This window comes from Piliocolobus tephrosceles, chromosome 4 (genome assembly GCF_002776525.5).
Source record: "Piliocolobus tephrosceles isolate RC106 chromosome 4, ASM277652v3, whole genome shotgun sequence".
NCBI lineage: Eukaryota > Metazoa > Chordata > Mammalia > Primates > Cercopithecidae > Piliocolobus > Piliocolobus tephrosceles.
In genome coordinates, this window is record NC_045437.1 from 104,722,875 (window position 1) to 104,738,776 (window position 15,902).

A 15,902-nucleotide genomic window follows, 5' to 3' on the forward strand; every position below is an offset into this window, starting at 1 on the left:
CCCGCCTCGGCCTCCCAAAGCGCTGGGATTACAGGCGTGAGCCCCCGCGCACGGCCGGTTGGCGAATTTTCTCTGTGAAATACCAGAGTAAATCTTTCTGACTGTGTGGATCACATGGCCTTTGTGGCAACCACTCAACTCTAGTGTTGTAGCAGGAAATCAGCCACAGAGAAGGCAACAACAAATGGATATGATTGTGTCCCAAGAAAACCTGATTACAAAGATATGTGTCTGGCCATGTTTGACCCAGGGGCCACTCCTTTGCTGATCCCTGTTCTAGACTGCTGTTCGCACACTGTCCCGGGCCACAGGGAACTTTCTTTTACTTTCTCGCAGGTATGTTGGTCACTTAAGAAGTTTTTTTTTTTTTTTTGAGATGGAGTCTCGCTGTGTCGCCCGGGCTGGAGTGCAGTGGCCGGATCTCAGCTCACTGCAAGCTCCGCCTCCCGGGTTCACGCCATTCTCCTGCCTCAGCCTCCTGAGTAGCTGGGACTACAGGCGCCCACCTCCTCGCCCGGCTAGTTTTTTTTTTCTTTTTGGTAGAGACAGGGTTTCACCATGTTAGCCAGGATGGTCTCGATCTCCTGACCTCGTGATCCGCCCGCCTCGGCCTCCCAAAGTGCTGGGATTACAGGCATGAGCCACTGCGCCCGGCCAAGAAGGTTTTTAAAAAATATGTTAATGAACATTTTTAGATATTACACAGCAGAAAATCTTTCAGGATCTCCTTTTCCACTATATTATTATAAGTGGAAGTCCTGCATTTTAAATTTCTAGGGAGAACCCCTCTTGTTTGAATAACTTAGGGCAAGGCTTTTCTAGCAGATCTGATTTTCCCTACAAGTCCAATCTCTTTAGTAGGCCAAAAAACATTTATGATTTGCCCTTGTTTTCTTCCCGGAAACTTCTCCACCTGCTGCCTCTATATAACATACCTTCCTATTAAACTCAGTCACCTCAAGGGCCCTGCTCTTTCTGTGCTATCTCATTTCCTCATGCCTTTGCACATACTTTTCCATTTTCCAGGTTGTCTTCCATTCCTTCCCCCAAGCAAGGCTGGTAAATTCCCGCTATTTCTCTAGCCTTCATGAAAAGCTCCTCCTCTGTGAAGCTCTCCCTTCCCAAAGCTGCTGCATGGCCCTAGATGTGCTCCCCATAATTATTCCCGTCATTATATCTATTGTTCTCCACTGTTATTGCTAGTGCCCCAGAATGTCCCTTTGTTAGGCTGTGAGTGACTTGAGAGTGAGAGTTTCATTTATCTTTAAATTTCCAGTGCCTATGTTTGTCACTCAATAAATGTCTTAGGTATTTATTTACTTTGGAAAAATAGAATACATGGCTATATAAATGATGACTGTTTAGGAAATGCGATTTTAAACAACTCACTTGATATGGTTTGGCTGTGTCCGCATCTAAATCTCATCTTGAACTGTAGTTCCCATAAGCCCCAGCTGTCGTGGGAGGGACCAGTGGGAGGCAATGGAATCGTGGGCGTGGTTGCCCCCCGTGCCATTCTTGTGTATTGAGCAAGTTCTCATGAGATCTGATGGTTTTATAAGGGGCTTCTCCCTTTGCTTGGTTCTCATTCTTCGCTCTCCTGCCACCTTGTGAAAAAGGACTTGTTTGCTTCCCCTTCTGCCACGATTTTAAGTTTTCTGTGAGTCAATTAAACCTCTTTCCTTTATAAATTACTCAGGTATGTCCTTATAGCAGTGTGAGAACAGACTAATACACACTTATTTAAATGCTTGAGGTTTTAATCTTATCTCTATACTCACCCGCCCAATTAGAACCTCCTAAACTCAGTCTCGTTTATTATTCTGGTTTAGTCAAACCTACATAAGTCTGTAGTGAAACACACAAAAGCACAGACCACAAAAGCACAGACCACTGCATGCATCATACCCAACCAGCATCAGGGCAGTCATTTATTGTCTCTAAAATAAAACAAAAGACACAGTGTTTTGTTTCTCTTTTATTGCAACCCATTGCAAGGTCAAAGATTCACGGAAATATAGAAACTACAAACCGGGTGAATTTTCTTTATCCACTCAAAAAGACATTAAAGACAAAGGACCAGAATTTTCCACTACAGCAATATATTTCATAGTCTTTATTCTGAAAATACTGTTGACATTTTGGAGAGAATAAAAAGCCCTGCATTAAATGTATTCACATGTATTTATGACATTCTAAGCAAAAAAAAAGAAACTCTATATTGCCCAGAAAAATTATTTTAAGCCTCATTTCAAAGCATCTAATGAGAACACATTCAATAACCATCACAGGATCACTCAAGGTGATGCCTTTTTCTGGCTTTTTTTTTTTTTTTTTTTTTTGAGATTAATGCTTTGAGGCTGGATATGGTATTTCTATGGAGTTCTACAAATGTACCAAAGCAGTTTTCCAGATTATGTTGCATCAGGCCTTCTGGATTAGTCAACATTTTAGACAATAAGTGCAAATCCCCACCCCACCCCATCCCGCAAGCTAAAGCATGTTATAGTGCTGTACTTTAGATGCAAACAATGCAACGTTTAAAAAATCAATTATACACTCTGAAACCATTTGACAACCAAACTGTAACACTCCAAAGGTTATTACAACTTTGAACTGAAATGGTACCATCTATATCATAGATGGCTCTCCCTTCTTTTGTCTTTTTTAACTATTTAAAATATAGTATGACATATATAAAAATTAAACTTCTGCATATTCCCTCAAGCTACTATTACTATTCATACTGTCTTATAAATTAGTTTTGGATTAAAAATCAGTTAAAATATTGTGAAATAAGCTATTTCAGTGGTGGGGAAGTGGATATGAAAATGATGTAGTTCAATGTGTAAGAAGAAATACAGTTTATTAATGTTAAACAGCTTTTTTCTTACACAAATTTTATTCCCTTCAAATTAAATTAGAAACTCATTTAGTGATGGGAAGAATACTCCTGGTGCTTACTGACTAGATTTCCTAACTGATTGGGATTAAAACAAAAATGCCACATCAGAAACATGTTGACATAATCAAAGGAAACAGTTGTTTACAAAAAAAGAGAATCATTAGAAATCAGTAAATGGCATTCAAATGTAGAGCTATCCTTTGCTTCTTACAGCTAATGTCATGTTAGCAATATGAGACTTAAAGAAAGTGAAACTCAAACCTCAGTATATCTGTTAAAGACCAAATAACAGTTATATTCACTCAGGGAAAAATAAATAGCAAATTCACAAGTTAGGGTTTTGTTTCTAGTTCTACTGTGAAAGATAATCACTCTTTAGCTTAAAAAGGCTCCCTGATGTCCTCATTATAAATCTAGACACAGGAACAGTTATTTGAGCCTGAGTCCCTATTATGAATTAATTGTAAAGATGTGTTAAATCAAAACATATATTCATTTACTGATAGGTCTTGTCTTAACTGAAGCTGGCAATCTTTAATTAAACAAAGAAATGCTTATTTCTAACAAGTGTAAACAGAATTTCAATGAACAGATTTTCTAATTTTCCTTCTTAACTCATATATTAGCTAGCAATAGATCTTTGCAGTAGCATGAGAACTAGTCCAAAATGACAACATGCACATATCCAAAAAACCTGTTCAAAAACCCAAAGCAAAGCAAAAAAAGCAACAACAGTAGAAAGATTGTCTACTTATATCTCACTCATGAATCTTCTATTAATGTGACTACCCTCTTGTATCTCAGAAATACACTTTAATAATTACCAAAATTAAGAAAATAATGAAATGATCTGTACTTTTTAAAATAATTGCACACCATTAATTACATTGGTGGCTTCAATGCTAAGATTAGTTTCAAATATCATTAAAATATATCCTGACCAGTTACTATCCAGGAAATAAAAGCTAACACAATGTTAACGTAAAACCAACTAAAATATTTAGTGCTCAACAGAATGCATTTGTAGAATAATGTATAATTAATTTTTGTGAGCTGGCCAGGGGAGTTCAGATTGTTGCGTCCATATAACAAATTTAGAAAAAGCTTTATTCTTTCTAGTCCCCAAGTCACCTACCAGATAGCAAGTTGGCCACCTGAGGATACATGGAGTTAGGCAGTGCCACAGTGGATAACATGCTACCTCGGGGGCCTGGAAGAAGGCTTCTCTGTCAGGAAATGATCTGGAGTAGATCAGAGCCCTGGTGTAGATGTGCACACGTGTGAGTATGTGAGAGTGTAAGTGCCTGTACGTGTAACATCACTTCTATTGTAGTCGTCCTCAGCAGAAGTGCATAATTCATCCCATGTAAAAAGAAGGCCTTCTTATTTGGACATCTCCAAGTGGCAGCAATTAGAAGCTCAAAATAATACATCCAATTTTTTGACTCTACATTAAAAAAAAGTTTTTTTTTTTCTTTTAAAGAGAAAGAAGCCTTTGAAGTTAAAAACTAAAAAGTTTGTAGCTTTCATAATCTTTAATTTCTAAGAAAAAAAGCCAGCTCACTTGGGAACAAATGACAACTGCACTTTTGGTATGCAGTATGCAAATAAGACACAAATACACATACTTGAACACACACAGACAGGTGACAGTTAAAACCCTTCGGAGAGATCAGCCCCCCAAATGTACAATTCTCCTCTGCTCTGCTGAATGATCCCAGTGGACTAGGCGGGGCAGGAGCGTTAGGAGGAGGCGGCAGACATGTTGGGGGTCCAGCCCATCTGATAGGCTCTCTCCAAGGTCCTCTTGCAGTCCTGCAGGACGGTACTGAAGGTGATGTGGGGATACTGCTGCACCAGCTGTTCCACCGTTACTTCGTTGACCTGCAAACAAAGAAGAGCCATCATCACGCACAGAGACCACCAACACCATGCCGCTGCCCACGCTCACTGATGTGCTGCGGCTGACTCAGGGTGGCACAAGGAGCCCTGGCTTTGTTCCTCCTAGCGATGTGAGGAAGGGTTTTGTGAGAAGATGTGTGTCCCCTTTCATCTGACCTTTCTGATCTCCCAGTAACGCACCTGCCCTTAGGGATTTTTAAAAGACATAATATCAAGAAATCAAAAGTGTTTTCTAGAAGCATAGATGACTGTGATTTGTCAAGATCTTAACCACGTCCATTGAAAATCCACTGCTTGGGAGGTGAAGAAGCAGTAAGATAGCTAATGTGCACTTGACTTCATCATCAACCCGACAGCCTTCTTAGGACAAAAATTGTGGAATGCCGGAGAGGATACACAGGACTCCAGACAGAAGTGTTGGGGAAGATGTTTATTTTTCTTCCCTTTAAATGTTAAGTTACGGCAAACTTCAAGTTCCTTTGTGAAAAGGGCTGAAATGGGAGGAATCAATAATTAAAACATACATGGCTGGCAGGTCAGAGATGGCCCCAATAGACCTTAACCATCAAAGATACCACCTTGATTCTTGATTAGACAAGGCAATCAGACAGGCCTAATTAAAACTAACACCTTTACAATTGCTGTGCTGTGAAGGGATTAATTTGTCAATTATTTTTAAGCTGATTGCAGTTCATATCACAGAATTAGACAGTTTTCTTCATCCTTTAGATAAATAAATGATTAACCTAAGAACCACAACTTTTAGGTAGCTTTATTTAAAATCTTTATTGAACACTTGAGCATTTTCAAATACATCAATATTTCATTTATACCGAGTAAGCTAGTCTGAAAGAAGGTACTTGTGATACACATTTTTGAGCATACCTCTTGATGTCCATTATTGGAAAAGATCAGGATCACTAGGAAAAACCTAAAACAACATCAAACCCTTGCTGCTTGCTTTGAAAGCCTGCTTAGAAGTATGATGATCATGAAATTCAGTTATCTGCACTTTTCTGAAATAGCATGATGTTTTCTAAGTGATCTAGAAAACTATGTTACCTGTTAATCTTTTTACGTTATTGACACAGTTGATATTTCAACATTGTGTTGATGATACTAAATCTTTGCCAGAGCATTTCTCTATTTAAGACCTGCTTGTGCTTAAGTCAAATTTAACCAAGCCATATAAATAATTCTTTTTGTGATAAAGCTATGATTTATAACATTTTATTTTCAAAAGCTAATAAAATAATTTTGAATAAAAAAAGGAAAACTGATACACATATTGGAGTTGAAATATGAACTGATTAATTTAATATAATTTAAATGTGTGCTCTAAGTCTAGAGTTCAGACAGCTTGTAACAGTACATTTAGGAGTCATCTATCATCTGGCCTTGCCTATTCCTCTAGCATATGTTTGATACTATCCAGCCACTTGGCCTAGTTTCAGTTTATTAAGTTGTTCAAGTTCCTTCTGGTCTTGGGATCTTTACACATCCCTGGAATACTTTTTGCCCCATTTATCCATTATGACCCCTTTCTCATGCCTACTTCCTACTCATCTTTGAGTTCTTAGCTTCCATGTCATTTTCCCAGCAAATTTGGATCACGGCCTTATCTCCGCTCCCCTCACTAAGTTATGTAAGTATTCCAGATCATTCACTCTTTCAATACTGCCTACTTCTCCCTCATAGTACTTATTATTGTACTAAGTGAAGTTATGATTGCTTAGCTTAATGTCTATTTCTCTTGCTCCAATCTAAGATCTATAAGAACTATGATGAGCCAGGAATAGTTATGAGTGAGTGAATGCTAAAACAAATACAAACTACAAATAAAAAATAGAAATCCAAGAATAAGGCAAAGCTAGACACTGACACTAACTTACTAAGCAAGAAGGCCAACAATTTCTTGAGGAACTCATATTCAGCTCAAGAATCTCCTCCTTCAGGGAAGCCCTCCCTAAGCAACCCAACCCAGAAGGTTGAGTTAGGCACCCTTTCCCGGTGCACCATGGCAGGCACCTGGCAAGGTCTGTCCTCTCTTTGAGCATTCTCACACTGTATTACAATTATCTGTCCACTTGCCTATCTCTTCCACTTGAATAAAAGTCTCTGGAGATTAAAGATTGGCCTTTTATCTTTAAATCTACTGGGCAGTTCAAAATAGAGAAGAACTATGGCAACTGTTGTTGGTATCATGGACTTTGGAAGCCACCAGAAACAGGTTTGAATCCTGCTTTCATGTTACTTCTTTTCTTTTTTAATCTACCAGGTTTTATTTTGATAAGATGTGATTAAGGAATCTAATTTTAGTTTTTTTCAAAATTATACTTTAAGTTCTGGGATACATATGCAGAACGTGCAGGTTTGTTACATAGGTATACACGTGCCATGGTGGTTTGCTGCACCCATCAACCCATCATCTACCTTAGGTATTTCTCCTAATGCTCTCTCTCCCCTAGCCCCTCACCCCCTGACAGGCCCCAGTGTGTGATGTTCCCCTCCCTGTGTCCATGTGTTTTCATTGTTCAACTCTCACTTACGAGTGAAAACATATGGTGTTTGGTTTTCTGTTCCTGTGTTAGTTTGCTGAGAATGATGGTTTCCAGCTTCATCCATGTCCCTGCAAAGGACATGAACTCAGTCTTTTTTATAGCTGTATAGTATTTCATGGTATATATGTGCCACATTTTCTTTATCCAGTCTATCACTGATGGGCATTTGGGTTGGTTCCAAGTCTATGCTATTGTGAATAGTGCTGCAATAAACATACGTGTGTATGTGTTTTTATAGTAGAATGATTTATAATCCTTTGGGTATATACCCAGTAATGGGATTGCTGGGTCAAATGTTATTTCTGGCTCTAGATTCTTGAGGAATCCCCACACTTTCTCATGTTACTTCTTTAAGATTTGGTTTTTCTCAAGTGTAAAGACAGGATAAAAGTACTTATCATAGGACTGTTATAGGGATTAAATGTAATAATATGCCTAGCACTGTGACTCATATAAAAAGCCCACCATACAGGAGCTCTCACTATTGGAGGAGGCACTCAGTAAATGGTCACTGAATGAAAGAGTTAATTCATGATCTCTTAGGGCCACCAGTTCTCTATAGCGTTAATCAATATTGTTCCACCTCTAAGTTATCTCATAAAATAAACTTTGTTAATACTAGTTGTAATGTTAAAAATAAATTAATCACCAAGCAAAGAATAACTTTTAGAATGTTCTCCATGTACAAGAAAAATTTATTTTATCTTAATGTTTTATTGAGCAGATTCCAGAACTCTCCTTAATAACATAGTCTAAGTTTTAAGTAACTACTTTGGCATGGTTTGGATATGTGTCCCCTTCCCATCTCATGTTGAAATGTGATCCCCAGTGTTGGAGGAAAGGCCTGGTGGGAGGTGTTTGGTTAATGGGGGTCTGCCCATCATGGCTTGGTGCTGTCTTCAAGATAGTGGGGGAGTTCTCTCGAGATCTGGTTGTTTAAAAGTGTGTGTGGCACTTCCCCCAACTCTCTCTCTTGCTCCCAATCTTGCCATGTGACATATGTGACATGCTTGCTCCCCTCGCCTTCCACCATGACTGTGTTTCCTGAGGCCCTCACCAGAAGCAGATGCCAGCATCGCACTCCTGTACACCTCAGAACCATGAGCCAATTAAATCCCCTTTCTTTATAAATTACCCAGTTTCAGCTTATCCTTTATGGTAATACAAACAGACTAATACATCACTGTCAGGAAATTCTTCCTTTTTTTAAACGGATGTTCCCCATGCTGCAGTTAGATGAGTTGCCTCTCTCCTGCCATAGACAAACAAAAGGATGTAGTTTTCACTAAGAGATGAAGTCATTTGGTCAGAGAGGAACCTTGGAAAATCTGCGTCACATTGCAAAGAAGTAAATGTAGTCCAAGCCATTTGGCATTCAAGGAAGTACTAACTAAAAATAAATGAGAAAAGAATGGAGCAGAGAAAACATTCAAACCCACTGTTAACGATATGAACTATTTTCTGTGGTACATCTTTTCCAATTTATACACAGGTTTGTACAGAGTTTTGTACCTAGGGTTGATAGGCAATTTGTTTTGGAGGGCCAATTAATTTAAAAATAGAAAATATCTCTATGTGATAACTGTTTTCCAGGAAAAGGCACATAATTCACCTTAAGCGAACTTGATACATGAAGATAAGGGTTTATGAAATATACAAATTAGAGAATAATTGTTCACTTTAGTAAATAATTTCATGGTAGGGTTAATTTATTTTGCCAGCTTCCCCAGCATATTTTATATATCCTTTGATTTCCCAAAATGCAATTTACCTATTTCGGCTGCACAAAGTAAAATACATCTGTAGTTGAGAATATAGATGACGATGTGTTTGTTCTCTGGCTTTCATAGGTTTGGGGTGAGAACTGACAATAATTTGACTTTGTGTAACTGTATGAAAAATGGCACCAGTAATCCTCTGTGGATATAATGTATCTTCTAAGCAATCCTTTTGCTAACTGTACTCTGTAAATTCTAGGAAACAAAGCAGTGGGGAAAATGCAAATATTTCATTTTAGAGCTCTGTTGGGTAGAAGTTATTCAGGGGAAATACACGGGCTCCTACTTAGGGAGGGTTCTATCTTTTACTTACAATCTCTCCTGGCAATAGTGTGACAAATATTATACTACAGTTATGCTCATTTACTCCTCAGAAGCACAAATTATGCTCACCTTTTCTTTGTATGGACTCCATAAGTGCTTTGGTGCCATAGAGGATTCAGGTAAGACACCAGCAGAGCCCAAATCCTTTTACATCGTTATGTCTACATGCACATTTCTGCAGACATTTTGTCAAGCACAACTCCACTTGCTAGAATGAAAAGAACCTCTCTCTGTTCCAACTCATAAAATATATGTAATACAAAAAGGGAACATTAAAGATGAAGTTTTTTTTTAAATTTCTCCATGATCCCTGGTTTTCTGTATTCAATTTCTTTTCCTCTTGCTGAAAACTATCAATGGCAACTCCTATACGACACATGAGATTTAAAAAATGCAATGTATCTTCCTAAAAAAATATGCTGCACTGTCATTTGAAGAAATTACTGTGATTAAAGGGGAAAAAACCATGTGCCACAAGTTTTTTTTAAATATAAGAAAGACTGGATTTTATACTTCTCTCCAAATGCTGCATAACCATAATTTACATTTTCAAAATTGTTATAACTCTTTTTAAGGTAGTAGCAATTTGTCTGGTATTTTAATCTATTTTGAGTTAACATCTATTAGCACTTTGTGAAAATGTGAGGCAAATTGCTATGCTGATGAAGGTAAATCACACCACAGTTTCATGATATGGCTGCTGCTCTTACGGAAGGGTGAGGAGAGAAACTTCAGAGTTACAGAGAGTCAGTGTAACCAATTTATCTAGGCCATTACAGTCTGTTTATTAATTTCCCCAGAAAGTTCCAGATAAGTGTAAACCCAGGCCTGACTTATCTCCTCAATGACACGTGCTGTTCAATAAATGTAATTTCTGATAAAATTTGCAGAAGAAGCCATTTACATTAAGTGATTGTTACTTCCTTTTTAACTCAGGTTTTAAAAGAAGACATATTTATGATGGGGGAAAATATTTGACATCTGATTATATTAAAATCACAATTAAAACAAAACCTCTTAAAGTTCTTGACAACAAGGAGAATTTCAGTCATCTCTTTGTTTTTAGTCCTACAGGCACTGTCTGGTATATTCTTGCCCATTAGAATACAGGCTCTATGAGACAGATGTTCTTGCTGGTTTTGTTCACTATCAAATCCCTAGCACATAGTATATACTCAATAAACATGTGTTGGCTAAATTCACATAGGAGTTGTTCAATGAATATTTATTGAGTACATTAAAAAAGCACTAAATAGTACTGCGCCAGAAATTGTAGAGATAAGCTCACCTTGTTCCCAGACTGTTCAGCTAGAGTGGTAGCAGGCTCTAAAGTCCTGATATTATGGCAGCCCCAAACTCCTTTAATCCTCTGAAGTTCATACCCATGGTGATTCTTTGGGCTATTGTCTTTTCCATCTGACATCACCAGATACCTCTTTCCAGATACATCTTCCCTAGAGTTTCCAATAATGTTGCACAGGAGACCAAAGCAGCTCATGATGGTGGTTTAACAAGTTTTGCTGGGTCATGTGGCTGTCAGGGCATACTCAGAAAATAACTAAGCTACGCTTTGGATTATCTGATGTCAACCCTCCACACTGGAGATCGATCTTAAACCAGGTGTGTAGACTAAGAGGCATGCTACTGATCCTGGACACGAGTCAGTTTCCAAAACTTGGCAAAACCCCACACAGTTCAGAGGATTTGACACTGGTGTTTACAGCATCAGCAGCCTGCTCAAGATGGCAGGCCCAGGAAGGCAGATGATTTGGAAATTTTGTGACATTTAAGCTCCCTTTTAATGTCATAGTTATCTGATGGCAAAGAGTAAATTGTGGACAGGTCTCCTGACTCAAAACAATGCCATTTCTATCTTCTGATTTCTTGGGCTTTGGGAGTTGGTATGCCTTTACCCCTACGTGGAGGCAAGTGAAAATGTGACGGGGCTCTCTTTTTTCAGTTGGTTCTGCTGTCATGGTAGTGTTTAGTATCTGATGCCTCAGAAGCGTGCAATGAATGGCAATCTCAGATAAGGAGAAATTCTTCCACCAAAACAGCCCCATGCCCCCACTGCTAAACACATAGTATTAGGCTTTTGCAAGTTAAGAGACAATCAAACGCTTCTCTTCAGCATGGTTTATTTTGGCAAAATACTTGAAAACAATTTGTTAATGTTTTACTCAAATAACCAATAAAGCAAAATAAAAGTATGTCTCTGTTCAGGCAAGGACGGGGAAGACAGGAAAGGAATAATATTCAGTGAACATCTATTATTTCTCAGACATCTAAGCATGAATACCCCTAATCAGATGGAATTCCTATTTCACAGAGCTAGTAAATGGTAGTTAGATTTTGAATTCAGGACCCTAACACACAGTGCTCTCTGCACTGTACCACATTGCCTGGCCCCTTAGGTAAGATGGTGTGGTGTGGAAAGTGTCAGACTGGGGTCTAGCTGATCTCCTGCCCTGTAAAATATTTACTGACATTCGTTTTTTTATTGAACATAAAAGAGATTGCAGTTTGCATATACATACATTTCAAAGTCCTTGACAGTGTTTTCAAAATGGCTGCTCTAAATGTAAATTATAATGGATCTCACTTGGCCTGCAGAGCGGTCTATTGTGGAGCTGTGGGTTACCTGAGACTTTGAAGCATGATGGAAACGCGAAGAAGCTGCAGGACTGACAACAGGCCTTTGGATAGGCCATCCGTGACTACGCCAGAAATGGGCACTGCTTCCTTTCCCGTCTCTCACCCATAAAAACACTTTCCCTTGTTACAGGGGTAGGACAGCCTGCAAGCCAGATATGGCCCCTGCCCTCTTGTAGCTTAGAATCCAGCAGGGGAGGAAAATGACACCAGCAACAGCAAAGCCCGGGAAGTGCTTTCTAGGGAAGTGCAGGTTGCTGCAGAAGGAAGCCCGCAGTAGGCACCTGACCTGCTCCTTGAGGGCTGGAAAGGGCTTTCCAAATGAAGTGACATTTGGACTTCTGAAGGACAAGAAGGTGTCAGCCTGTGTACCATATCCACAAAATACGCACATATTATTCAGAGAAGAAAGGAAACCAGCTCATGAGCTAGAATAAAACAACTCGTCAGTCGTTACTTTGTAAGCTATGCAATGTTTCTCCCGCCCCATCCAACGAACTCAAGTGTATACCTGCAGTAAGTTCTTGTATCAAATAGCTCTGCTGTGAGGAAGGGAGGGGCGAAGAAGGTGGACCCCTTTATTTGCAGGTGGGAAAAGTAAAGGTCCCACAGTATATCTGTGAAGGCATCACAAAGAGCACACTCAGCTCCTACCTCCTAATTCAGGGCTTGGGCCTTCACGCTGGTCTGTCATTCTTCACAGACTCCCTGGGTAATGTCACTCACTGCTAACAGCCCCAGAGGCTGACTCCTGGCGGCCCAGAGGCAGAGGGTTGTCTCTGGGGCAATACGCCTCCGGAGCCTGCTTCTCTCCGCGTTTCTTGGCTCTCTGGCAAACTAGTGGATATCAGTGGAACCTGGTATTCACCAGGTGCCAGCAAAAGTCATCGTGAACAATGCATATTCAAACAGACCTTAATGTGCTTTCAGCTGGTGCCCACAGGCTCTAAGATGGGCACATATTAAAAAGGATGAAATCAGGGTAATGTGAATTTTAGTAACACCCCAAATTTGCATGTAAATGAGGTGAGTCATCTAAGTGCAGTTTAAAATATTTTAAATAGGACACCAAGAAAAGAGAAAAAGAGCAGACGATATATTGATTTTTCCAGGATCCTGCACAGCTGACAACATGTGCCCGCTCTCTGCTGGCCTGTGTAGATTTTTATAATTCTATCTCTCTCCCTTTGCAGCAGGACTTCGCACGTCCCTGTTCGGGTGACATGCCACATTCTGCTGAGGTTTGCTATGGTGAGAGCAGGGAACTAGGAAACTGGTGCCTCTTTTCAATCTCTCACCTCTTTCTCTTCAGTGGCGAGGCTAAATTTCCTACCTTAGCACTTGGCTCCTTTATTCTCTCCTGTAATCAGCTTCACATTCCCTTCCTTCCCTCTTCCTTTCTCAGACAAACCAAGGCCTTCTGCCATAAACCCTACAGTGACTCATACACAGCAAACTTATGATAAATGTTTACTGACATGGGATGAATTAAACTGTGTCTACAAGGGCAAGAAAGATACAAACAAGAATAAAGTGGTTGTCGACCCAACTGCTCATTAGAATTACCTGAAGATCTTTTAGAAATCCCAGTGCCCAGGCCATATCCTAGACCAGTTATATCGGAGTCTTGGTGGAGAGGGAGTCAGGCATCAGTAGTTGTAAAGCTTCCAGGAGATTCCAAAATGCAGATCAGGGGAGACCTACTGGTTGAAAGCCACTGACTGAAAAAAAGCTCCTAGAATGCACAGGTGATTCCTGTTCTTGGGGATCTGAAGGCAAGGTTGAACTAAGCACCTGCCCACTTCCCACGATATGACACCTCTGAGCTAGAGGTTCTGGGGAAAAGGAACTGTTGCTACTATAGCTTATTAGCCCTTCTTTTTTCAAATATTCATCACTGTCTGAAACAAAATATGCATTCTTTGAATGTGGTAAAAATGGACTGGCTTCCTCTCCTTCAGCATCAAGTCTTAGATCTCTAATTAGGCAAAGCCAAAGGTGGCCTCCATCTGATCTTCCCAAAAGCTAAGAGGAAGGAAAAAAAAAAATTCTCCTATCCCCAGTTCTCACATGGACCTAGTGCTTCCTCAGTGGAAAATCCATGATATGGAAGGAGAGGGTATTCATGATTAGGTATTTAATACAATTTTTTTTTTTTTTTTTTTGAGATGGAGTCTCACTGTCACCCAGGCTGGAGTGCAGTGGCGCGATCTCAAGCGATTCTCCTGCCTCAGCCTCCTGAGTAGCTGGGACCTTAATGTGCTGGATATGTGTCACCATATCCAGCTGCTTTTTTGTATTTTTAGTAGGGACGGGGTTTCACTGTATTAATCAGGATGGTCTCAATCTCCTGACCTCATGATCTACCTGCCTGAGCCTCCCAAAATGCTGGGTTAATACAATTTTAAGAAAAGAAATTTTAAGAAGAAAAGTTGACTATCTCATTGGAGCCTAAAAGCAACTTGCTAAATATGGGAGTCAGCTGACCACAGAGCATCCATAATGTACGATGCTTCATGCGTGAACCTCATACCGGTAGCCTGGGGTCTTTAAGGATGTGTTTTCATACAGAGGTAAGAAATAGTACTCTCGGGTGGCAAAAAAAAATTCATCTAAAAATCCCAAAGTATACAATAAGACAGATACTGAGAATGCAATGAACCTGACAGAGGCAGGCTCATAAATTCACTCAACTTTGTCAAATGCAGTCATTCCATTTCGGAATCTGCAATGATTGGAAGTGCTATGCTCTGTCAATATCACAACAGGCCTGGCTTCATGCTGTCTCTTTTTCATGAAATGTGTGTTGCCTGTTAACACTAGTGCTGTTTCTATTCACTTGAATTAGCACAGTGAGAAAGCAGCAAAGAACTTGGGAGGATGGGGATCACAGAAACGCCTGCAGTGTTAAGTGAGAATTGGGGCTTGCTAACCTGAAGCCTCTAATTAGAGATTAGTGTGACAGGAAGTCCAACAACCAGACTGTCAGAGAGAAAAATTAGTGACATTTTCATTCCCTGTATCACCAAGCTATCCTCCACTGAGAAAGATGTTTCCAAGCTATCCTCCACTGAGAAAGCAAGCTCCAGGTACACAACCATGCGTTGGCCGCTCTAAGGCCACAAACCACTGGCCAGGGACTTGGCCATGCTCAAATCTATGCATATGTGCGTGTGGTGCAATTGAGAACCAGAACATAACGTATGTGGAACACCAGGATGGAGAAAGTTGCTTGGGGGAGTCATCTGTAGTGCTATAAATGGTTCAGCAAATGATCAACAATTTGAAAAAAGAAAAACTAGGCTCCAATAAGATAATTAATGTAGTCACTAAGTGAGTAGTAAATGCAATGTACTTATGGAACACATCTAGGTATTTCTAAATTAAACTCATGAAGTTAAGCTGAAAAACATAATCGAGGGGGAAAGCTCTCTGAACTAAAAGTGTGTTTTCTTTTGTGCATAATGGCTTTCTCGATTTCAGTTTTTATTTTCTTACATAAAGGATAAGGTAATGGTAATCAGCAAGTGCACACTTGATGAAAAAAAAAATCTTTCTAAAATTGCCATTTCCATTATGTAGGATTTACGAATTTGACCTGTTTCCTAAGACAAATTCATGATTAGCAAAAATTTATTCTGCATTAACGTGACCGGTAAATCTGTAGACTCAAAAACCTGAAAATAAGTGGTATTCTTGGTTTTCAGAAGATGAACTGTACATAAATCAGAGCATTGCAGGGTTGGGCTCTGAAGGATGCCAAGTTCAACCATGCAGCAG

At 39.6% G+C, this 15,902-nt stretch overlaps 1 protein-coding gene across 3 annotated transcripts in view; it reads right to left on the minus strand.

The window, feature by feature from the left end:
* Positions 1-2,310: 2,310 nt before the first annotated feature.
* FBXL17 (F-box and leucine rich repeat protein 17) overlaps positions 2,311-15,902 on the minus strand; it is a 529,799-nt gene continuing 516,207 nt past the window's right edge. For all 3 annotated transcript variants that reach the window (XM_023212253.3, XM_023212254.2, XM_031935438.1), the window contains one exon: positions 2,311-4,789. In XM_023212253.3, coding sequence (XP_023068021.3) covers positions 4,649-4,789 — 141 coding nt within the window. In that variant the 3' untranslated portion in view covers positions 2,311-4,648. The remainder of the gene's footprint in view (positions 4,790-15,902) is intronic.